At 36.5% G+C, this 25,487-nt stretch overlaps 1 protein-coding gene and 1 pseudogene across 1 annotated transcript; both read left to right on the top strand.

The window, feature by feature from the left end:
• Positions 1-4,946: 4,946 nt before the first annotated feature.
• On the top strand, positions 4,947-5,989 carry LOC120190854. The gene is made up of 3 exons (XM_039193893.1): positions 4,947-5,286; positions 5,382-5,567; positions 5,646-5,989. Exons 1-3 carry the CDS (start codon positions 4,966-4,968, stop codon positions 5,862-5,864), a joined length of 726 nt encoding a protein of 241 aa, XP_039049824.1. The 5' UTR covers positions 4,947-4,965; the 3' UTR covers positions 5,865-5,989.
• Positions 5,990-21,306: 15,317 nt separating this feature from the next.
• Positions 21,307-23,842, top strand: LOC120190818 (annotated as a pseudogene).
• The last annotated feature ends 1,645 nt before the right edge of the window (positions 23,843-25,487 follow it).

Raw genomic sequence — 25,487 nt, 5'->3', positions numbered from 1 at the left:
GAGTCTCGCTGAAAGGTGAAGAGGAAGCGCTCTACACCAACAAAAGCAGAGGTACTTTTCAGCAGTACACTGGCAGTGGATCTAAAATGGATGGTGACAAGGTGAAAAATTACCAAGGAAAGGGAGGCCCTCATTCAGGGGGAGCATCCAAAAATCGCAGTAATAGTAGAAAGTTCGATGGCAAATGTTACAACTGCGGGAAGATGGGTCACATGGCAAAAGACTGTTGGACCAAGAAAAAGCATGTTGAAAGTAATACTGCTACTTCCAGTTCGAAGGAGAATAGTGAAGATGCTTGGGATACTGAAGCATTATTTGCTATGGAGGAAGAAGAATTAGCTCTCACGGTAACAACACCAGAACGAATTGACTACAAGAATGATTGAATCGTAGATTCGGGCTGCTCAAATCATATGAGACATCGACAAACAGAAGTTGTAAAACCTGTCTGAGTATAATGGAGGTCGTGTGGTGGTGACAGCTGACAACTCAAGGTTACCGATAACTCACATCGGTAAGACGATAATTACGCCTCGATATAATACTAACCAGGTGCAACTTCAAGATGTTTACCATGTCCCAGGAATGAAGAAAAATTTGTTATCTGTGGCTCAACTAACATCATCAGGTCATATTGTCTTATTTGGTCCCCAAGACGTGAAGGTTTATCATGACGTCAAAATCTCAGAAACACCAACAATAGAGGGAGGACGTTTGGAGTCAATTTACGTGATGTCAGCAGAGTCTGCATATGTAGACAGGACGAGAAAAATGAGACATCAGATCTATGGCACATGCGGTTAGGTCACGTTAGCTATTCCAAGCTAAGTGTGATGGTGAATAAGTAGATGCTTAAGGGGCTTCCTCAACTAGACGTGAGAACAGACACAGTCTGTGCGGGATGCCAGTATGGTAAAGCACACCAATTACCATATGATGAGTCAAAGTTTAAAGCAAAAGAACCGTTGGAGTTGGTTCACTTTGATGTGTTCGGACCGGTTAAGCAACAGTCAATTAGTGGTATGCGGTACATGGTAACATTCATTGATGACTTCTCCAGGTATGTGTGGGTTTTCTTTATGAAAGAAAATTTTGACACATTCTAAAAGTTTAAAGAGTTTAGAGACTCAGCTGAAGGAGAAGTAGGAAAGAAAATATGTTGTTTGCATACAGATAACGGAGGAGAATATAGATCAAGCGAGTTCTCTCAATACCTAAGGGGGTGTCAAATACGTTATCAGTACACTTGTGCCAACACGCCACAACAGAATGGTGTAGCAGAAAGAAAAAACCGGCATCTTGCAGAAATTTGTCGAAGTATGCTACATGCAAAGAACGTACCTAGAAGGTTTTGGGCTGAAGTAATGAGGACTACAGCCTTTGTGATCAACAGACTTCCTCAACCAAAGTTAGGATTTGTTTGACCCTTTGAGAAACTATGGAATATAAAACCTATAGTTAGCTACTTTCAAGTATTTGACTGTGTATGTTATGTGTTTGTTCTTGATCATTTACGGAGAAAATTTGACAAGAAAGCTGTTAGATGTATCTTTGTGGGATACGACAGCCAGAGAAAGGGGTGGAAATGTTGTGATCCAATTAGTGAAAGATGTTACATGACACAAAATATGGTATTTGAAGAAACATCTTCTTGGTGGTCCTCGGAGAAGGAGGTGTTGCCAGATTCGAGAGAATTTGGAGACAAGTTACTACAAAAGATGAGGGAGCATGTTGTTTAACTCCAAACAAGTTCAGATGAATCAGAAGATCCAAATGGCGATGATTTCGAACAAAGAGTGACTCAGAATCCTTGGCAAACTGGCGTATATCAACAACCAAATGAAGAAGGTGGGCCTAATGAAACAAAAGAATCAATTCCACAATCTCAACTCCGAAGGTCAACAAGAATACGAAGGCCAAATCCTAAATATGCTAATGCAGCTATAATTGAAGAAGTAACAGAGTCTGAGACGTTCGAAGAAGCATCGCAGAGTTCTGAGTGGATGACAGCTATGAAAGAAGAGATCGATGTACTTCAGCAAAATCAAACTTGGTATCTTGTGCCAAAGATAAAATATGTGAAACCCATATCTTGCAAATGGGCTTACAAGATAAAGCACCGTCCAGATGGGTCAATCGAGAGGTACAAGGCACGATTGGTAGCTCATGGTTTCTCTCAACAGTATGGACTAGACTATGATGAAACATTTAGTCCAGTGGAAAAACTTACAATCGTACGAGTCCTACTTGCACTTGCAGCCAACAAAGACTGGAATTTGTGGCAGATGGATGTGAAGAATGTTTTTCTTCATAGAGAGCTAGATCGAGAGATCTACATGACCCAACCAATGGGTTTTCAGAGTCAAGATCATCTTGAGTATGTGTGTAAGTTGTGAAAAACACTTTACGGATTGAAACAAGCACCGAGGGCGTGGTATGGTAAGATTGCTGAATTTCTAACAAAAATTGTCTATTCAGTAACACCTGCAGATTCTAGCTTGTTCGTCAAAGTCAATGAAAGTAAGCTAGCTATCGTGCTAGTCTACGTGGATGACTTAATCATAACCGGTGATGATGAGACAGAAATTCTTTAGACAAAGGAGAATTTATTAGTTCGTTTCCAGATGAAGGAACTTGGACAACTTAAGCACTTCCTTGGAGGTTGATCGCACGCACGAATGAATATTTCTATGTCAACAGAAATATGCTAAAGATTTGTTGAAGAGGTTTGGAATGCTCGAATGCAAGTCAACTTCAATGCCAATGGAACCAAATATCAAAATGTGTGCATATGAAGGAAAAGATTTGGAAGATGCAACAATGTATCGACAATTTGGTAGGTAGTCTGATCTACTTAACCTTGACCCGACCTGACATTTCTTATGCAGTTGGTGTGATGAGTCGGTATATGAAAAATCCAAAGAAGCCTCATTTGGAAGCAGTTCGACGAATACTAAGATATGTGAAGAGTACAATTGACTATGGTCTTTTGTACAAGAAAGGTGAAGACTGCAAGTTAGTTGGTTATTGTGATGCTGATTATGCAGGAGATCATGACACCAGGAGATCAACAACTGGGTATGTGTTTAAGCTTGGCTTTGGAACAATTTCTTGGTGTAGCAAGAGACAACCAACGGTGTCATTGTCAACCACTGAAGCTGAGTATCGAGCAGCAACAATGGCAGCTCAATAGAGTACATTGTTGATACAGTTGATGAATAATCTACATCAACCAGTAGATTATGCAATTCCGTTGTATTATGACAACCAATCGGCAATTCGGCTGGCGGAGAATCCTGTTTTTCATGCAAGAACTAAACATGTGGAAGTACATTACCACTTTGTTAGGGAAAAAGTTTTGCAATAAGAGATTGAGATGAGGCAAATCAAGACAGATGAACAAATTGTTGACTTGTTTACAAAAAGCTTGAGTGTTGGAAAGTTTGAACATTTCCGTCGTTAGCATGGCGTGATTCAAAGAATGAAGTCTAACATTGAGGGGGAGTGTTGAAAATTCAGTATTAGCCTAAATAAGTTCACACTTAAATTAATTTGATGTCATTGCTTACATCAATTTAGTTTTGATGTCATTGCTTACATCAATTTAGTTAGGTGAAAATTAAGTATTTTTCTCATGTTTTAATTTCAATGGTTTAGATTATTTAGTGATTATTTTAATGAGTGGTTTAGATTGTTTTCTTGTAACCTATAAATACCCTACTTGTATTTGAGTTTTATTATCCAACAATCAAACTTAATTATAAGCATTTGAAAGCTTTCTTAAGAGTTATTCCCTTTTGTAATTTTGTGAGATTATTCTAAAGAGAGTTTTTCTTCTTCTCGATCAATTAGAGTTTTTACTCTATTTTGATTCTACAGTTGCCTCCGGTCATTGGTTACTGCTGACTGCTGTGTAAACCAATGTTTAATTGTTGTCTATTGTTACCTTCGTTTGATTTGGCTTAAGAGTGCCTTCGAGTGAGCTAATTGTTGTCTATTGTTACCTTCGTATCATGTAGAGGAACTCTTTTTCCTACATATAAACTTTGGAAGATTTTTTAAGAAGGCTTCTACGGATTGTTTTGTTTTATAATTTTTCGATTTTTGAAAAGTTATAAAACATCCTTTTAAAAGAAAAAAATAACATTTTGGTGCGTGTCAATTTTTTATTACGGGGAACTCAAAATAATACAACTAAAAATCAAATTCGAATGATGCAAAAACTATTATGGGGAATAATTATATCAACTTATTTCTATTTTTTATGCATTTGATTTCAGTTTTATTTTCAATTTTCTGGTTTTTCAGCAATGTACAATTTCGAATTTCTGGTATTTAAAATTGGGCACCAAATTTTGAAAAATGGGTGACGGGCCAGATGATATGTAAGGCTTGTCTAGCATTACGGGTTCAATGGCCCATCAGCTGACAAATTGGATTTGTTTGGAAATTGCTTGTTTTGCATTTAAAAAGAACAATAATAGTTTGGCGGTGCGGTGGCAACAATGAAGAAAGAGCGGCCAAGTGCCAACTGTAATATGGGTGTCTGTAATGACTAATGGGTACCTGGTTCCTTCCTCGCCCCAACTCAAAAACGCACTCACAAAATAACAACTTTCGCTTTTGACTACCTCTCCCACGTTTGTTGTCATATCATTTATTTTTATTATAAGGCAGATTAAAATTATGTTCCTCGCGTTATACAGGTTTACACACAAAATATTTACTTATTTCTCTATCTCCTCTCAGTTGATAAACAAACTCCATAAATTCATCACCAAAAGCTCACGCAAATCCAAACAATAAAACATACCTGCCCCTGCTATATCGACTGTTGCAAAAATAGAAAGTTTTCTTTTGTTTTTTTGTTAGTGTTGGGTGAGACGCCGAGAATGCACGCCAAGACAGACTCAGAGGTAACCAGTCTCGCCCCATCACCGCCAATCCACACCAGTGCTGAGCCCCATGGGGTCACCACCGCACTCCCACGCCTCCGTTGACCACCACTCGCGTGAGTCCTCATCGAGTCGGTTTTCAGGGTCGCTGAAATCCGTATCCCGTAAGGTGTTGCCTTACGACGGGTCGTCTAGGGGAGCACATAAGCAGTGGAAAGAATGGGATGTTATTGAAGAAGAAGGGCTCCTGGATGATGGAGAACGTGAGAAGGGACTTCCTCGGCGTTGCTACTTTTTAGCTTTTGTTCTTGGCTTCTTCATTTTGTTCTCAATGTTTTCTTTGATTCTCTGGGGAGCTAGCAGACCCCAAAATCCCAAGATTACAATGAAGGAAATCTGCCGCCATCTCTCAGTCGTTTCTTTTGAGCTTTTTAGATTGAATTACGAGATGGGTTGTGATTGATTTGCTTTATTTCATCTTTGCAGAGTATAAAATTTGAGCAATTCAAGATCCAAGCTGGTTCGGATTCTACAGTGGTGGCTACAGATATGATCACCATGAACTCCACAGTGAAAATGATTTATCGCAACACTGGAACGTTTTTTGGGGTCCATGTCACCTCAACTCCTATTGATCTCTCATATTCACAAATCAACGTTGCTTCAGGAACCGTAAGTCCAGTTCCAAAAAAAAAACACCAACATTTTCATTAAATTAAAGTGTAAAGTCATTGAATCGCGGAGTTTCAGATGAAGAGGTTTTATCAATCGAGGAAGAGCCAAAGGTCTGTAACTGTAAACGGTTATGGGAAACAAGGTTCCATTGTACGGAAGTGGAGCAAGTTTGAGCAGTTCAACAGGAACGACGGCGCATCCAGTTTTACTGAAACTGAGCTTCGTTGTCCGATCAAGAGCTTATGTGCTGGGGAAACTGGTGAAGCCAAAGTTCACCAAGAAAATCGAATGTGACATAACTTACGATCCCAAGAAACCCAATGCTCCCATTTCACTCAAGAAATCTTGCACATACGATTCATAAAAAGTTGGGATCGCATGGAAAACACGTTGAAGATTCGTTCCTTTCTTTTTTGTTAATTTGTTCTTCTTTAGTAGGAAAGTGGAAATGAACGAGAAATACAGGTACGCGGGCAGGTTCAGACATTCTGAACAGGTAGTGAGGAACGCGGTTGTGGAGTTGTTGACGCTGCCCATGTGCCCATCAACTCAGAAACAGCACATTATTTGAAGAGAAAATCGCCTCAGTGACCAAAAAAAAAGTTATAATATAACGATTTAACCAACTTTTTTGGATTGTCAAAGACCAACAAAATCGCAACGCGAAATAAAAATCGCAACGCGATCCCCAGAATCGCAAATCAGTTTCCAAAATCGCAACGCGATTCTTGAAAATCGCAATGCGATAGTACAAATTCGCATTGCGATTTTCCAAAATCGCAACGCGAATATGAAAATCGCAACGCGAACACATAAATCGCAACGCGTATCCGTAAATCGCAACGTGTATCCGTATATCGCAACGCGTATCCGTAAATCGCAACGATAATACAAAATCGCAACGCGTATCCGTAAATCGCAACGCGATATTTAAGCGCCATTATAATCGCTACGCGTATTTATTTCAAATTACAAAAACGAATATTAAGACAAAATCCCGTAATCGCAACTCATAACCTAAAACCTAAAATCACAACTCAGTCCCATCTCCATCTCTCACTCTCTACGGGCGAAGAAATCCGTCCCCATCTCCGAAGATTTCCGTCCCCATCTCCGGCGAATCCCTCACAACCATTCACGTCAGAAATCCCTCACAATATTCAGAAATGGAAAATCAACCTCCGAGGGTTAGTTTTTTAATTATTTTTATTTTGAAATGTTTGCATTATGTAGGTTTTTCATATTGAAACTGATGATAAGTTTACTGGTCATTTCAATAATAGATTAACCATTTCACTTAGATTTCATTTCGCGTTACGATTCTGTCGTTGCGATTTTCATTTCGCGTTGCTATTCTCTCGTTGCGATTTTCAAGTTAGTATTTGTCTTGTCTTGTTCTGTCTTTTGGTTGAAGTAATGCAATCCATTCAAGTTTCAATTTGCAGAAGAGTCGCAACGAGATAAATGAAAATCGCAACGAGAGAATGACTGTCGCAACGAGAGAAATGAAAATCGCAACGAGAGAATAGCAACGCGAAATGAAAATCGCAACGACAGAATCGCAACGCGAAACCAAATCGCATTGCGTTTTTATTTCGCGTTGCGATTCTCTCGTTGCGATTTTCATTTCGCGTTGCGATTTTCATTTCGCGTTGCGATTCTCTCGTTGCGATTTTCATTTCAACCAAAAGACAAAACAATGTTGCAATTTTAGTTTCAAGAATAACTACTACTTTTTATGTTATTGTTTTGGTATATCTTCACAGTGTAGTTTTGGTATATCTAACTTGGTATGTTTATTGTTTTTGTAGAAATTTTTTCGGCTCAATTGACCTTGAGAAATAAGTCAGCCTGGCCACTACAATTGCTTCGAAGCTTTCACCTGCTCAAAGACAATTGTTTGAGGAAACCTGCTTCGGGCCATGGCTGAGAGTACAGCATCCGGGTGGAGATGCTAATTTGACCCATTTGTGGCTTCAGACCATGACATCAAATCTACCCGACAGTATACAACGGTGAGGAAGAGATATGGTTTCATTTTCCACCAGCGTATACTTGTTTTGGGCGGAAGGAGTTCTGCTTAATCACTGGTCTACGATTCGGACACGATGATGTAGGCCGGTACACTCGTCATATCGCCCGCCCATCATGGTTATCCCGGGTTTTTCCGGATGAGTCAATGGAGAAGCCGAACCTACAGTCGACGACCTGAAGAAATTGTTTAATAGAAAGCTGGTTTCACTCGGATGGATGACGTCGATGTTGTCGAGTATGCCTTCTACTTGTGTATGCCGGCTTTTTAGGCAGAGAGGCCAGACAACCTATCATCGGGAGCTAATAATATTGGTAGAGGACCTGAATGCATGGAATCTGTTTCCGTGGGGTTCGTATATGGAAAGTACCTGGACTAAGTTGTCGTCTGCCTTGATGACCGCAAAAGTTTGCGGGGCGATGGGTCCAATACACTTTGTCAGGCTTTGTTTGGGCCTTTAAGGTAAGAATTTCTATATAATGTTTCTAAAATTATATTAATTATTTAACAATTAATTTTGTTATTATATTGTTTGTAGATTTGGATATTCGAGGCTTTCCCCAGCATGCGTACATATGCAATAAAAACGTCAAATGATATTCCCAGGGCTATTTCCTGGAAGAGGAAAACTCTGTTGGATTGGGAAGACTTAATACCATATGCGACAATAAATAATGTAAGTTAAACACAAATACTTTCATAATATATAAACAAGTTATTAATAGTAGACGTTTAACTTTGTTTGAGTTTATATTTTAGGAGGCCAACATTCCATTACAAAGACTGACACCCATGGAGGAAGAGCTTGCCACTGATTGGTGGCAAGCTAGTCAGAGTTTTTTTGATGGCACGGATGATGAGCAGCATCCATTCCTCCAATTCGAGAGCCATCACCTCACCTAGAGCCATCACCGATCGACCCGACTATACACCTCTAGAACGAGAGCCATCACCTATCCGTCACATCATCGAGCCTCTTCTCCACCATCACCTCATGAGGCGACCGGCAAAGATGCCACGACTCCTATCTCCCTGTTCTCCACCTCACCTCAACGGGATGAGTCAAGGGAGTTACGTGATGAGGTCAATGCCTTGCGTGAGGAGATCGGTACTCTACGCGATAACGATGGTGCATGGCGTGTGGAGGTGTCAACTTTACGTGGTGAGGTTGCCGCTCTACGTGAGATGATAGTATCGTTGCAGAATGAGGTTCATACTCTACGCAACGAGTAAGTTTAAGATTTTCCATATTTAACTTAATGATAAATTTACTCGTAATTTCACTAGATTAGCCATTTCACTTAGATTGCTTAGTAAATTTATTCGGTTGCTGCCAATTCTGCTAAACTGTGTATTCTTTAACACTGTGAAATAGTATTTGTCTTTGTTTTGTCTTTTGGTTGAAGTAATTTGTTCGGTTGCTGCCAATTCTGCTAAACTGTGTATTCTTTAACACTGTGAAATAGTATTTTTTTGTTTTGTATTTTGGTTGAAAGTAAATTTGTTCGGTTGCTGCCAATTCTGCTAAACTGTGTATTTTTAACACTGTGAAATAGTATTTGTCTTTGTTTTGTCTTTTGGTTGAAAGTAAATTTGTTCGGTTGCTGCCAATCTGCTAAATGTGTATTCTTTAACACTGTGAAATAGTATTTGTCTTTGTTTGTCTTTGATTGAAAGTAAATTTGTTCGGTTGCTGCCAATTCTGCTAAACTGTGTATTCTTTAACACTGTGGAAATAGTATTTGTCTTTGTTTTGTCTATTGGTTGAAGTAATGCAATCCATTCAGTTTCAATTTGCAGAAGAAGAAATAGTTTACTTTCGCAACACGAAACTTAAAATCGCAACGCGAAACCAAAATCGCAACGCGAAATGAAAATCGCAACGACAGAATCGCAACGCGAAACCAAAATCGCAACGACAAGATCGCAACGCGAAACCAAAATCGCATTGCGATTCTTTCGTTGCGATTTTCATTTCGCATTGCGATTCTGTCGTTGCGATTTTCATTTCGCGTTGCGATTTGGTTTCGCGTTGCGATTTTAAGTTTCGTGTTGCGAAAGTAAAACTATTTCTTTGCCTGCAAATGAAACTTGAATGTATTGCATTACTTCAACCAATAGACAAAACAAGACAAATACTAACTTCAGGGTATTAGTTTGAAACATATTTTTCTTTGTTATCTGATGCATTTTGTGAACTATGATAGAATAATGACTTGGGTGAATACAATGCAAGTTTGAAACATATTTGTCTTTGTTTTCACTGTTTAAATATCATGTCTGTTTATTTACTGATTTTGTATTTAATTATTTAGCGGCCCGATAGAGTGGATGCTTTACGTCGGGTTATGCTTGCACGACGGAGTTCACGCATCAGACAGCGTGCACGTGCTATTAAGTCTCCGTACACCCCAATAGTGCGAAGACACCGCAAGAAGAAGCCCGACTCGCTTGTCATCCCTCAAGAGTCCACTCCTATCGTTGAAGAGGCCCCCCCTATCATTCCTCGAGAGTCCCCTCCCACCGTTCAAGAGGCACTGTCATCATTGAAGAGGTCCCTCCCACCATTCAAGAGCCCGATTCACATGGCGTCATATGTAGGCTTCTTGAGAAACCCTCTGACGTGCCGGACATGATGGATTCAAGTTGGCTCTCGTATGAGTTACCGGCCAGTACCATACCGGTATCTGAAGAGGAGAGGGAACAACTACCGGACACAATTCTGGATAACACCCTTTGGGCTAAGACCGCTGTTGATTTTTATCTACATGAGCAGAGCCAGGGTGTTTCACTAACATATGCAAGCTCACCGATGATATCTTTTGTTGCTTGATCGTCTTGGTGGGGCGTATTATTAGGGGTCGAAGACAATGGCTATTTCGATGGGGGGGTAAGTCTTATATTTTCTTATATTTCAATTTGATTAATTTTTTTTTAATTATGTAGTCACTAATATGTCTTTTTTTGTAAAACAGCATATCGATGCGTGGGTGACACGTCTTCTAATAATAAGAAAACTTAAAAAAATAAAAATATACGATATACAATTATGCCGACGTCTTTTCACGCCGTTCATTGAAGAATGCACGAGATGAATCATTTGATTTGGGCAATGGACAAGCTAAACTTTATCCTGCATGGGGAGGTCGATAAGGTTAGTATTTATTTTAGATTGAGTTTAAAGGTTTTATGAAATAAGTGCGCAAATGAATGAATTATACTTGATTGCAGGTGTTTATCCCTGTTTTGGAACGTAAACATTGGATTCTCGCGAGCTTCAGCTCCCATCCCTTAAGACAATAGTGTATGACAGCATGATAAATTACATATCATTGGCTGATTAAGAGATGTTATTAAGGGATGGAGCTCTCATTTGGCTAAATTCTTGGATGCGATCAATTATTGGACTCGTTCTGGAAACAAGAAGCCAAAGAAGCTCATATTACAGTTATTAGAGACGAGACCGCGCCACAACAAACGAGCGGAGCCAGAGGAGATTGTGGTCTCTCGTATGCTTGGCGTTGGAGCGTTTGACGACGGGAAGCATCAAGTATCTACCTCCACCGATAGAGATAGAGCTGCAGTAGGCTTGTGGTTTCGACATTATATAGCTAATCGATATATACGAGACGCTGCCTACCTGCATCCGCGTTATAAAAATGTCCAAACAATTGGTAAGTTTATATACTTTGGTTTGAAAATGTTTGGTTAAGTACCTAGAATTCAATAATTTGCTGTTTGTAGGTTTAGATGTGTAGAAAGTGTTGTTGAGCAAATGTTTGGTTCTGCAGGTTAATCTCAGAAGTGAACTGCGTGAAAATGATGTATGGCTGCAAAAGTTGATTCAATAGTTTAATTGATTGTTTTTGATTGTTAATTGATTTGTAAAAGTTGATTCAATAGTAGATGATCGGAAATAAGAATTATTGCTTATTTTTGATTGTTTAATTGATTTGTAAAGATGATTTGTAAAAGTTGATTTGTGTAATTGATGTGAATATAATTCTTATTTGTGCTTGTTTAATTGATTGAAATGTAATGGTGATTTTGTTGATTTCAATCTGCATTATGTTGAAGGCAAAATGACTATCGCAATGCGAAATGAAAATCGCAATGCGAAATGAAAATCGCAACGAGAGAATCGCAATGCGAAATGAAAATCGCAATGCGGAAATGAAAATCGCAACGGGAGAATCGCAATGCGATTTTAATTTCGCATTGCGATTCTCTCGTTGCGATTTTCATTTCGCATTGCGATTTTCATTTCGCATTGCGATTTTCATTTCGCATTGCGATTTTCATTTCGCATTGCGATTCTCTCGTTGCGATTTTCATTTCGCATTGCGATTTTCATTTCGCATTGCGATTCTCTCGTTGCGATTTTCATTTCCGCATTGCGATTTTCATGTTGGGATTTTCATTTCGCATTGCGATTCTCTCGTTGCGATTGTAATTTCCGTGTTGCGATAGTCAAATGCATGCCTAATAGTGATAACAACTGAATAACAAGAGTTGGTTAAGTCAAAATGGTTGGCCTGAGTCATAATTCAACTGAAAATGTTAAAAGTTCATAAATCCATAATACAACATTTGCATTTAAAAATCACCTAAGTTAACAGTCCCAAAAGGTGAAGCCAATTGTGATTGGGATTTAAAGATGATTGCCTTTTGCTTGACACCATATGAGCTTGGATTTTGATGAGGATCCATTTGGTAGAGGAAAAGATGATTTTGATGGCACTGGTGATCCACATGTCAACCTTGTATGACCACTTCCTTGCACCGACTACATGTCGATCTCTTCTTCTCTTCACCTTAGACGGTATACGATCGTGACTTTTGGTCAGCCAGGTAGCCTTCTGTCCATGGCTGGTGGCAAAACTGTTTGTAAGTCATCTGGTATGTCCCACTCAGAAGGATGTGGAATAGGGTAGACAATCTCGGCATAAGTCTGTCGATAAACTTCTGTAGTGTAGCAATCCATAGCGTATGCGCTTGATCATCTTGGTTTAAATGAGAGCAACTTTTATAACATGGCCAACAGATAACCAATGTTTGCCATTTCATACAACTACACATCTTTGCATTTAGATCGACTAGCCCATTTAAGTTATTATCCAGTACTTGAAACAAAGTGTTTGAACATGGTTCAACTCTCCATGACGTTGACTTCACAACACGTTTCGTTATCTTTTTTTCAGTCCATGGTGTAACACGATGTTCCAATGTTCCTAAATTTAAATAAAACAATACTAGTAAAATATATAATATGATAAGTTACGAATTCAAAGAAATAATACCTGCATGGTTTCTTTCTTGTAGTACCACTGTTGAATAGAGGCTCGAAAAAACTCCATTAACATAGTAATGGGTAATTTCCGGGAATGACGATTAGAGCGTTTGATGATTCTGCACTATTAGACGTCATGAAACCATATCTTGCTCCAAGTTTGATGTACTCTTGACCATCTTTCGAAACACTTCCAGTATGTCCATTTGTGCTTTTATACCAGCAGACCTTGATTTTAGATTTCTATACAATGAACACCACAAAGTCCATGAAAGCATCTGGGAAACACCTTCTAACAGCGTTGTCAATTGAGTTTGCCCTATCGGATATGATTGTCAGATTGCTAATAGGACCTATGCAATCCCTAAGATGCCCCATAAACCATGTCCATGAATCAGAGGTTTCAGATTTGCCAACCCCGTAAGCTATTGGCAATATCTCATTGTTAGCATCCATGGCTACTGCTAATAAGTTTACTCCAAGGTATCGACCTTTCAAATGTGCTCCGTCAACTATAATAACTGGGCGCATGCAAGTAATAAACGAACGAATCTACAAAATATATACACAAGAAATATAATCATTTAAATGTGAAATGCATGTAACTAACAAAAATGAGTCAACAAAATTATATGATTTACTAACCGTAGCACCAATGGCGATAAACAGCAACTCAAAGCGTCCATCTCTATCTGTTTGATATGAGTTACCGACCCAGGATTTTTCAGCTTTAAATTGTGACAATAAGCCGGCAGTTGGGCAAACGATGCTTCTGGCGACCCCCTCAACAATTCCAAGGCATAACATTTGGCTCTCCAGCTTGAGAATATGATACTAATCTTGAACCGAGCATTCATGTCAGTCATAATTTCTGTCCCGATATACCCTGCCATTCAAAAACATTAACTCAGCCAGAAAACCACCCAACACCTTTTTGTTTGCCTGTCTATGGTGAGGAAAAACTTGGGTTCTTGAACATGTATGTTTATCAATAAAAGTCCTAACTTGAAACATTTCGCAATCTTTTATTCTCTTTGCAATCATACGCCACATACAGTTTTGTCAATCATACACCTTGTTCGAAACGATCTTTGCTTGATTTGTAACTTTAGTTGATAGCCATCTTCCACACATTTCGTATACAAAGCTATCTTCAAGTCTTCCTTTGTATCAAAACAATCATCTTTCTGATACGAATAACTTTTGTGTAACAATCAACTGCTTTCTTTACCAACTCTTCTTCCGGTATCTGAAGTAATTCTGGCATATTCCAGTTATACGCCCGTGGAATTTCTTTTCTTCGGGGATTTTTTCTTCTTCTTTTTCTTCTTCAGGATTATATGAATTACAGAATGGATGTTCAACATGTTCATTCACAGTCGTAACTTCCTCCTCATATCATCAACAATACATTCTTCGGCAACGGCTGTTTCATCATCAAAATTCGGGTATGACCAATATCAAAATCATTACACGCAGGGTCTGTTTCTTCTTCTGAAACATCATCAAAATCCGGTATTGACAATATCAAAGCCGGATATTGACCAAGACCAAATTTCGAATACTGACTAGTACTCACAATTTTTTCTGTTGGCTCATCATCGTCTAACTGGTCAATACGAAAACCGGAATTTGGTGCTGAAAGTTGATTGGAATTTGGATTAGAGAAAGGTTGTGGGTTTTGAGAAAAACTTAGTTGATTACTACCCGCTACTGACCCAACAATACTACTTCTAGGTTCAACAACATACAATGTAACATCATCTTGTGAAACACTAATGTAAGCAATGAATCGTTCAACATCTTCATTGTCGGTTAACAATAAACTTACCATTTCTCTGATAAGATAGCCTAAATCCACTTAGGGGCTCTAAATTCAATTTATTTGAAACACGTAGCATTAGAGTTTCATAAGTTACTTTTGTAAAGACAATTTTAGTTGAAGATTCATGGGTAAAGGCATATATTGTAAAACACCATGAACATATCCCATGACCCTCCAAAACACAAATCTATCAAACATGATCAACATTAGATGATTCATGGTTGTAAATTAATTTACTAAACAGACGAGCTGCGAAACTAAAACCTGTTGCCGGATTGGGAAGGATGTCGTTGGATATAGGAACGGATGTCGCCGGAGAGAGTGATAGATGGAGATGGAATGAGTTGCGATTTAGGGATTTAGTTTATGATTTCAGTGTTATATACCCAAAATTTCAGTGTTGTGATTTAAGATTCTCGTTGCGATTTACGGATTATCGTTGCGATTTACAGATTCTCGTTGCGATTTACGGATTATCGTTGCGATTTACAGATTCTCGTTGCGATTTACGGATTATCGTTGCGATTTACGGATACGCGTTGCGATTTTATGTATTATCGTTGCGATTTACGGATACGCGTTGCGATTAACGGATACACGTTGCGATTTACGGATACGCGTTGCGATTTATGTGTTCGCGTTGCGATTTTCATATTCGCGTTGCGATTTTGGAAAATCGCAATGCGAATTTGTACTATCGCATTGCGATTTTCAAGAATCGCGTTGCGATTTTGGAAACTGATTTGCGATTCTGGGGATCGCGTTGCGATTTTTATTTCGCGTTGCGATTTTGTTGGTCATTTTGGCAAATCCAAAAAAAGTTGGTTAAAATCGTATATTATAACTTTTTTTTTTGTCACTGAGGCGATTTTCTCTTATTTGAATTCGGTGGTTACTCATTTTTTATTTATTTATGTTTTCTAAAATGAGATTGTTAATGTGAGAAAATATAATTCTTATTTATAAATTATGAATCACGTTAATCATAATTAATTTTAACTTTTTAAATATATTTAACTAATAGAGAATAATTAGATATTTTAATTAAATTAAATTAAATTTAACCAGGTTTATAAAATATGGAAATTATTTAAATATATTGTTAATTATATCATAATTTTTAAATTCATTTTCAAAAGATAGTGGTTTCCCCCCTTTTATTATTGCTGATATAAAGTGGTTAGGAGCCGAAGGTTTGATTTTCCTTTTTCTGTTGCAATAAATAGGAAGCTCTCCCAGGCCATTAATCAGAAAGAGGTGTCTGAGATTAAGACATTCGGATTTTTGTTGCAGTAAAAACCTTGGCATGTGAGTGATGTACTGGGAATGTCTAATGTATATTCCCCATGTTCTTTGGTGCACCTAATGAAGGAACAAGAAAGCAGGCACCAATTTCAAAGCATGAAAATCAAGTGCTTGCTTGTATCAAAATATATGCAAAATCAAACTGAGGAAATGATGCACAATTTTTATTTCTATAGTTTGGCATGACATATCTTAAACTAATTTAAGGGTAAATTATATAAATGGTCACTGAAGTATAAGTAAATTTTTGTTTTCTCCACTGAAGTTTCAAAAATAACGAAACGGTCGCTAACGTTATCATTTAATAACAAATCAGTCATTCAAGTCTGACGTGGTACGTTTGGGCAGCTGAATTGGCATTATTTGGCCACCGCGTTTGCACCTTAGACTATCCACTTCGACTTTAACTTAAAAATATATATAAATCTATTGAAAAGAGAAAACCCATAGAAGTTAGGAAGAGAAGTTCGTGGAACAAGTAAGAAAAATGAATTCTAAGAAAAGACATTTTTAAAGCTTACTGTTGGGATAGTGCTAATACATGAAGCAAAATAGAGCCATCTATGACGAACATAATTCGAGAACAATGAACTCAAAGGCATACTTTTCGATGATGATGTAGAAGATCTTGAAAAGTGGCATGCTTTGGGTGTGATGGTATCTTGCATATTTCATTTACTTGAGTTTATTTTTGAAAGAAGTTCCAGACTCCATATTCAAAATCAAAGTCATATCGTTTTTCTTTTAACGCTTACTTTTGTGCACAAAAATAAGAAGTGTATTGTTGAACTTAGTAGCTCATTTCTTTGTCTTCTTCAAATCCATCCAGACCACTTTTTTCCTTCTTTTAATTTATATTTTTTCAACATTTTCTACTTTTGATCTCCCCAAGATCAAAACCCAACAGTCAAGTTTTTCAAAGGTAAAAAAGAAAAAAAAACAATGACGTTGTCGTTTGGGTGGTGGGCCAAAGGCAGCCACAACGGAACTCCTGTGATTGTCAAAATGGAAAACGCAAACTGGTCAGTGGAAGAGCTCCAATCTCTGTCCGAAGACGATTTCCCCTTTGGTAACACCCCGACTGGTACTCGAGAAAAGAAGCATGTCAAGAACGCCACATGTTCAAATAATGCCACGTCTCTGGTTTAATGTGTTACATCAGCATTTTGTTATCCAGTAATGACGGTTAACGATCGAGTGACTGCTTTATTATAAATTGATGATGTTAGTGATTAAATTATTATTTTTGAAACTTCAATGAGAAAATAAAAAAAATCAAATATCAATGACCATTTGTATAGTTTACCCTTAATTTGATTTATATTATATTATTGTGATTCTTTCGATTAACATTTTAAAATGTAAATTGATCCAAATCATTAAATAATTGGCTAGTCACTCACTCTCTAGGTTTCTTTCTCTACGTTGATCACTCTTTTTTATTTTTGGCCAACTGGATATTAACCTTAATGATGGATATTGATACTTCTTATTTTATTTTATTTTCTTATATTATATCTTTGTTTTGTTTTTATTTTATTTTTTAAAAATTATGCTTTTTTTAGACTCTTCCTTTAATTATGTTTTTCCCCTTTTGGTATGTTTTCGGTCGGTTGATATTCTTTTCGTTTTATCTTTTCCTCAGGAATGGATTTAGTGACGTCTCGATTAATCAATATGACATTTATTTGTTATTTTGGTGATCTTTCTTGTTTTAGACCCTCGTATTGGATTGGGATACGCAATTGTGTTTGTGGATAATTTTCTTTCGTCGCTCGACTCTGATATATTCTTGTCGATGGGTTTTCAGTATTTTTCATCAATTTTGTTGTTCGTTTACTGATACAGTCAGATCTATACGTATCTATCTTTACTCGAGTATTTTAATTTGTTTTAACTTTTTTCTTATATGATATTGTAACATCCCAAACTATGGGGTAGTGACCAAATTGTAAAAAGTTTAAAAGATAGTGATTAAAGTAGAATTTTTGAAAAGTTTAGAATTTTAAAGTGATAAATTCTGATATTGGATTAAATTATGAGGAATAAAAGTTTGAAGGGTAAGGTGGTATTTTCATGAAAAAGATATTTATCTCTTATTTAAGAGATAAACTTGGGGGGTTAAAGGAGCATCTGGGAGCTTATCTTCTTGCCTTCTTCTCCTTCTTCTTCTCCCCGTAGGTCTCTATTATAGGTAAGTTTTCGGTTTAATTAATTATTTGTTAATTTTAAGATTGGGTTTTGATTATTAGATGATAACTAAGCTTAAAGAAAGCTTAAGTTATCTTAAAATCAAAAGATAAAGGAGTTAGGAAAGATTAAAGATTTGGAGTTCTTGCGTGAAATCTTGAAATAGAGCTTATAATAAGAATTGAAAGTTGGATTTGACTTGTCATCTATGAGAATAAGAAGTTATAAGTGTTAGAATTAAGTTTGGATAACATGGAAAATTGGGTATGATTCTTAGCTTTAAGAATTTGGATGAGATATGGGACATAATAAGGTATTGGAATGATAAAAGTTAGTTAAAATGGTTGTAGTTGAGTTTAGTGGTATAAAGGAGTTTTATATAAGGGAATTTAATGAAAAGTTGTGGAATTTTCGGATGAAATAGTCTATTCTGGGCTGGTGCATCGATGCACTATGAGTGTGTACTGATGCACTAAGATAAATTTTGAAGGTGCATCGATGCATGGGAATTTCAAACCTAATTTGTGTACCGATGCATCCATAGTGCATCGGTACACCCCTAAAGGAAAACTGAATTTTTTGGTTCATTAAATTAGCTCAAGTTATTAGTATCGAATTATAAGGTTTAGGCTTCTTATAATTGTCTTGAAAATAATATTTATATAGCTATTGAGCCTAAACAAGTGACAATTAAGATCGATCGAGGAAAAAATAAAGGGATATAGGTGAGTGCATAAATAAGTATGGTACAATAGAATAAGACTTGTGATAAGTCTAATTCCTATGTTGATTTTCATAGTACAATAGTTATGAACATGCATATGATAATTACTATGATACATGCATAAAATATATGTTCGTATGATTTGATAAATGATATATGTGAATAGATTCAAATGCACATATGATATGATAAATGATGAGCTATGTGATCACAAGAGAAATTACATGAATACATGAACATATGAAACATAAGAATAATGCCCTTGGTATACGATATGAGAGCTATAGGTATAGTTGGCATGCCAAGAGTCGAGGGTTCTACGTGGTCCTTCGAGACGTATATGTATCTTTAGAACATTTACAGGGTCTTTTGAGACATATTTGATCCATTGGAATATGTATATGGTTCTTAAGGAGTGGTTCTTCGGGACAAATACAATACATAGGTCATTCGGGACAAAATTTCATAGCCCATAGTGGGACCCCATACGAGCTGTGGTGACAGCAATAGTGCACAACCTCAATGTACTCGAATACCTTGAGTTCTCAAAAATGTACATGGGCCTATAAAAGGTTATCAAAGGTAAGTACATTATTATAGTTATATGTTACCATATTATTATTGTTTATATTGAATTGCATATGACATGATTGAATGGATAGATTGCATGTTCATATTTATACGGAATGCATTATTATTATATTTATATGTCTCTCTAACTCTATGACTTAGCGTGTAAGCGATTTACACATAGGTACCGAGAAGCAAAGAGACCCATTATAAGCTCAACATAACAACACATCTCCACTTAAAGGTCAGATCAGAAGTATATTAGATAGTATGTTTTATGATGTGATAAATAGGTTGGCATGTAAACAAAATAGGTAAATTAAGTATTTATGCTCTGATCGAGTGTTGTAATGTTTTAAACGTATTTATGTAAATGTAAATGCATAGTAATGAACGGTTAAATTTTTACGAGTTTTATGTATATTTTAGGAAAATCACTGTAGCAGTGCATCGATGCGCAATTTGCATTCGATATTTGGTGCATCGATGCACTGTAGCACTGTTAATTACTGTTCACGTCACTGTTCATATCGTATTTTACTGTTCATAAAATGTATATTTTCTTAAATTGGTTATAACGAACACAATTCGACAATGTATGATCGTATTTTCTTATTATAAGTTCAAATGTAATGAATTTTGTAAGAATATCGTTTTTTTTTTAAAGTTAATGTGACATCTCGGATTTGTATCCGGGTCGGGTACGAGTTGGGGTGTTACAGATATTGTATGATCATAAGTAGCTAGTTCTTATGTAAGTGGTGATGGTTATAAAAAATATTAATTATGAATTTAGTTTACGATTATAGTTGTAAAAATTGATCGTAAATTTGAGTATTTTTCTTTCAATAAAACTAGTTGCTTTTATTTAAAAAAAAATTAATCCAACAAATTTGAGGAGAGGAGCTAAGATCCCTTCCACCATATACATAACTATACCCTTATCGCCAAACATTAATATGAAAGCATCTTAAGGAAACATCTCGTCTAAAGGAGTGACCTTGCCAAACATCATAAAATCCAAGTCACTATCCTTTTTACGAATACTATATGCAGTGACGAAACTTAGTGATAGAGTTCGGGACACTTAAAATTTTAAAAAGTTTAGATGTTTAAATTAAGATTTTTAAAAAATTTGAAAGGTTTAGTTTATATTTTTCCCAAACAAAATTAGGATCTAACTATATTTTTTGAAAATTTGAGAGACTTAATGAGAATTTTTAAAAATTATGGGAGGGATTTTAATTTAAAAAATTAAAAGTCAATTAAAATTTTAAAATTTTGGAAAGGCCATGACCCTCTAGTCTTGCATTCCGCCTCTTATTGTATACTTCAATTTTATTAGGAGAACAAACATTTTAATCATATTTATTATACGTGAAAGACTGCAAATGACTTAGGTTACCTTGTATAACTAACCAACCTTAATTTTATAGTACCAGCTTTCAACCTCTGTGTGAATCATATCATATTCTCCACCAACATCAAGAAGATATTTTTCACATTAAAGAAGGTAAATGTGTTTCCACCCAAAATTCATACATATTAAAACATAACGAATATATTTAAAGCCCTCGAAATCGTATATTAGTTTTTAAATTTTCTATATTTTAAAATTTGAGAAGGAATCAAAAAAAAATTCACTTTGGACCTTCCCCCCTGCTCTTCCAAATTGGCCACACAACAATAAGGGGCCTTTCTAAAAGAAATAAAAGAAATATGGCGCGATTCGCAAAATAAATAAATATTGAGGCCGAGCTAGAAATAAAAAGAATATTCTCCATCCCCACGCGCCCACGCCATCGTCTTCTCTTTCTATATGGCAGGAATTATCGTCTCCCAATTCTCTCTATAGGAAGGGGGGGGAAAACTCAACCCTCCCAAAAATGGCTTTTCCTCAGCAACAGTTTCAACAACACTACCAACCTCAACAACAACAACAGCAACAATCTAAAAGTTTCAGGTAAGACCCCAAAAGAAAAAAAGATAGATCTTTTCAATTGCAAAAAACCAATTTTGATTTTCTGCTAAAGAGCAAACAAAACCCTAAAAAGTTATTTGAAGCGGTTTCTTTCTAATATGTTTGGTCTCAGGAACTTATGCGCTATCGACACTCAGATTTCGCCGCCACTTTCTTATTACAATACGCCTAATTTGCAAGATTCGTCTCAACATCCTCCATATATCCCTCCTTGTAACTCCTCTTTCAAATAAACTTATTTTCTTTTTAATCGATGGGTTATATGAAGATAAGTTAAAAACTCAACGTCTTTACTGCTAGCTAGGTGAACTTACGCCATAGTTATCTCTCTCCTTTTACTTTTAAGAATCAATTTGGACCTTTGTTGTTTAATGTCTCTGGGATTCAGTTGCATTATTTTGAAAACGACCTGATAACAACTGGGTGTGTTGGGTTTCATTTATTTACTTGTTTATTCATTCATTGCTTTTATTGCTTCAGTTCATGTTGTAGGGTTTGCATCGGGTCCGATTCCGGTGGCAGATGGGAGTGATGGAGGAGCTGAAATGAAATGGAACAATGGGGGTGAGCCTAAAAGGAAGAAACCAAAGGAACAAGACTTTTTGGAGAACAATTCACAAATATCTTCTGTTGACTTTTTTCAAGCGCGGTCAGTCTCGACAGGGTTAGGTTTGTCACTTGATAATAATAATCGGATGGCTTCTTCAGGTGATTCATCTTTGTTGTCATCATTGGTGATGACATAGATAATGAGTTGCTGCGACAGGATTCAGAGATTGATAGGTTCCTCAAAGTGCAGGTCTGTCTTTGTTGTCTTTAGCATCTTTTTTTGGATATACTTGATTGAAAATAAACATGTTTCATTAGTTTCCATTGTTGCTGTAAGGTTTGAATTATTATTTCAGGACATCATTTAATGCAAGTACATTGTCACACTTTTATGCCTAAATTTTCCTGTTAATGTTTGTTTCGCATTTTCCTTGTAGTTTCTTGATGTGATTAATGATTATTCACTCTGGATAAGGAGCTATTTCATATTTACGCATCTGATTGTATGTCGGGCATATCTTCATTATATTTTCCCTTCAACATTTATCTTTTACTATTGAACTTTTTGTAATAGAAATGTTCTTACCAATGCTATTGTCATTTTTTTGTAGGAAGTGATAGCAACTGAAATATGTCTTAAACCATCTGTATTTTCACCTTATCACTGATTACGGATTTCTTCATCACATGCTTTGTTTTGCAGTTGTTTTGTCAAAATAAACTATGTTATTTATAGAAACGAAGGTAATTATATCTATGTTAGAAATTCAGTGAAATGTCTTTTGTCCTTCGCAGGAACAATACCAACTTCAATTCGTCAATTTTGATGAACTTATCATGCTCAGTTATTCTATGATCAGTGAATTTTTCTGTTCCCCAATTTGAATTAAATCTAACTTGAAGATTTATATGGATTATCCCCCCTCCCTTTTTCCCCCTCTTTTACAAGGTTCTGAATTCTGATGTTAGTTGTGTGTGTATTATTAGTTAATGGTTGTAAGTGAAAGAGAAATAATATAATTGTATCTAGTATGGTTGCTTCATGGTGATGAATCCTACTTTTAGTTTTTTTATTTTGCCATTAACTTCCTATCCTTGTCACACTATAGATATATACATATATAATCTTAGTCAACAAGCAGTTCCGAATTTTACTTTAGGTCAAAGTACTTCTAATCTGATCTTCTTTAATTAGGGTGACCGGTTACGACAATCTGTGTTGGAGAAGGTTCAGGCTAACCAGCTTCAGACAATTTCACTTGTGGAAGACAGGGTTTTTCAGAAACTTCGTGAAAAAGAAGCAGAAGTGGAGAATATAAACAAAAAGAACATGGAACTTGAAGAGCGAATGGAGCAATTGACCATGGAAGCAGGTACCTGGCAGCAACGTGCCAGATACAATGAGAACATGATTACTGCTCTCAAGTTTAATCTTCAACAAGTTCATGCTCAAAGTAGAGATAGTAAGGAAGGATGTGGTGATAGTGAGGTTGATGATACAGCTTCATGTTGCAATGGCCGAGCCATTGATTTCCACCTGCTCTGCAAGGATAATAGCAACAAGGAGTTGATGACTTGTAAAGTTTGTGCAGTGAATGAAGCTTGTATGCTCTTGTTACCTTGTAAGCATCTCTGCCTGTGTAAAAGTTGTGAAAGTAAGCTTAGTTTTTGCCCCCTTTGTCAGTCATCAAAGTTTATTGGTATGGAGGTCTTCATGTGATGATACATGTATCAAAGCTTTAATATTATACTAAAGTTATATCCAGAATTCTTGTGAAATTGGTGGTAGCTAGTTGTTTGTTAGTTAGCTGTTCAAAGGCTCTTTTTAACACCTGTTTTAAAAGAAATGTCTTGCATTGCATATTAAGGATTCAACACCTTTGCTATCTTAAGTTGTTGAATCAGGGTGTTGAATCAGTGTTTGTTGTTACTCTTATTCTTTGTTCGGTTCTAGGTAGTTTTATGTTTGCCTTGCATATGCTACCTGTTTTATGTATTTAAAGAAGCATTTTGTTCGGGAGACCATGTTATGTGATTTATGAGAATGTTATTGAAATGGGAGATTTCTTTAAAATGATTTGATAAGGTTTATGGAGTCTGTCGCGTAGACGGTCATATAGAAGCTGAAACATGCACTGCAGGAGTTTAGAAAGTGTAGGTTGAGGTAAATCCCGGGCTTGTCCACAATGCTTCAAGGATAGTGAGGCAAGGTTTCTCTAGTATTGGGTTATATAAAAGGATGATTATACTTGCTTTTAGTTGGGTTTAATTTTATATAACTACAATGATACTCGGAGGTGGTTGACGGCTTTAATGATGAAGGAATATTGTTTATTTTCCCTTTATGACTTGGTTGATTCATGATAGGCAAGAAAGAAAATGTTGATGAAGCTGGGTTCTGATTTATAGGTTGTAGTTGTAGACATGTAGTTGTAGTAGGAGAGGTAGAAAAGTAACTGAGGCATGGATCCATGGTTTTTGAAGTTGTCCAGAAGCAGTACCAATACCAAAAGCCATGGGTTCATGGTTTGGGGAATGAACTATTGTGGTTTTCTATTGTCTATTGTAGCTTTATTGTTGCATAGATGTTAGTGTCTGAAGTGCCACGCATCCTATTTAGTATTTCAGTTGGGGGTTTCTCCTTAGACTTAAGAGTAAAAAACTCCTATTTTTCTGTAGGAAGACTTATAGTCTGCTGTTTTGCACGATCCTAAAATTTGCATCTTCCCTTTCTTTGGAAACGTGTCTTATTTGGATCTCAGTATACTAAGGTAAAAGGGGAAAGCTATTAAGTTCCAAGAATACGAATCTGTGTTTGAAACTTGTCGGCTTTAGTAACATGGGCCTGTAATCCAGTTCTTTTAGAATAGGTAGCCTTCCGCTCTTCAGTGTTTCGAGGAAATAATATAAGGTTTGTTTTACAACAAAGTGACAAATTCTACTTGAAAATAATCTAACACCATGTTTATCACTCGGACAAGATCGTTGGCTTCCTAGTTTGCAGAAAATCAGAAACTTTTGAAGGCAACCGAGATCAAAAAGTGACAGCGCAAGGGTCATGCTTAATGCACACGCACTGCAACACATTATGAAGAAAATGGTGTGAGAGTGCCAAGGAAATACTAATTGCTGTTACTCAAAAACCAAATATTCGGCTTTATGATTTGTGTTAAAATCTGCGGTAGTACCTACCGAACAAATTCATATAAACTACTCTTTAAGTGGTTGAACTGCCATTGCCAAGCCCATTTCAAGATTTAAAGAGCCATAGAAAGTTTAGATTCCAAGGTCCATGTACATTACAAAATACAAATTACATCTTAAAACCCCATGCTTTTTGCTCCACTAATATTCTAATTAGTATATATGTACAAGTCTATAAGGAAACAAGTTTTAATTATTTGGTTTTAGAATTGAAAAAAAAAAGAGGAGGGGAAAGGAAAAGAGAATG

Source organism: Hibiscus syriacus, unplaced genomic scaffold (genome assembly GCF_006381635.1).
Source record: "Hibiscus syriacus cultivar Baekdansim isolate YM2019G1 unplaced genomic scaffold, ASM638163v2 tig00116964_pilon, whole genome shotgun sequence".
NCBI classification, from domain to species: Eukaryota; Viridiplantae; Streptophyta; class Magnoliopsida; order Malvales; family Malvaceae; genus Hibiscus; species Hibiscus syriacus.
Note: the sequence above shows the minus strand (reverse complement) of the source record. Positions and strands in the feature narration are given on the sequence as shown.

Excerpts from the sequence above, each read along its gene's own strand:
- LOC120190854 (XM_039193893.1), top strand. The coding sequence starts at position 4,966 with ATGGGGTCACCACCGCACTCCCACGCCTCCGTTGACCACCACTCGCGT. Across the intron at positions 5,287-5,381 it reads ATCCCAAGATTACAATGAAG|AGTATAAAATTTGAGCAATT; the intron begins GAAATCTGCCGC and ends TCATCTTTGCAG. Across the intron at positions 5,568-5,645 it reads TCAACGTTGCTTCAGGAACC|ATGAAGAGGTTTTATCAATC; the intron begins GTAAGTCCAGTT and ends GCGGAGTTTCAG.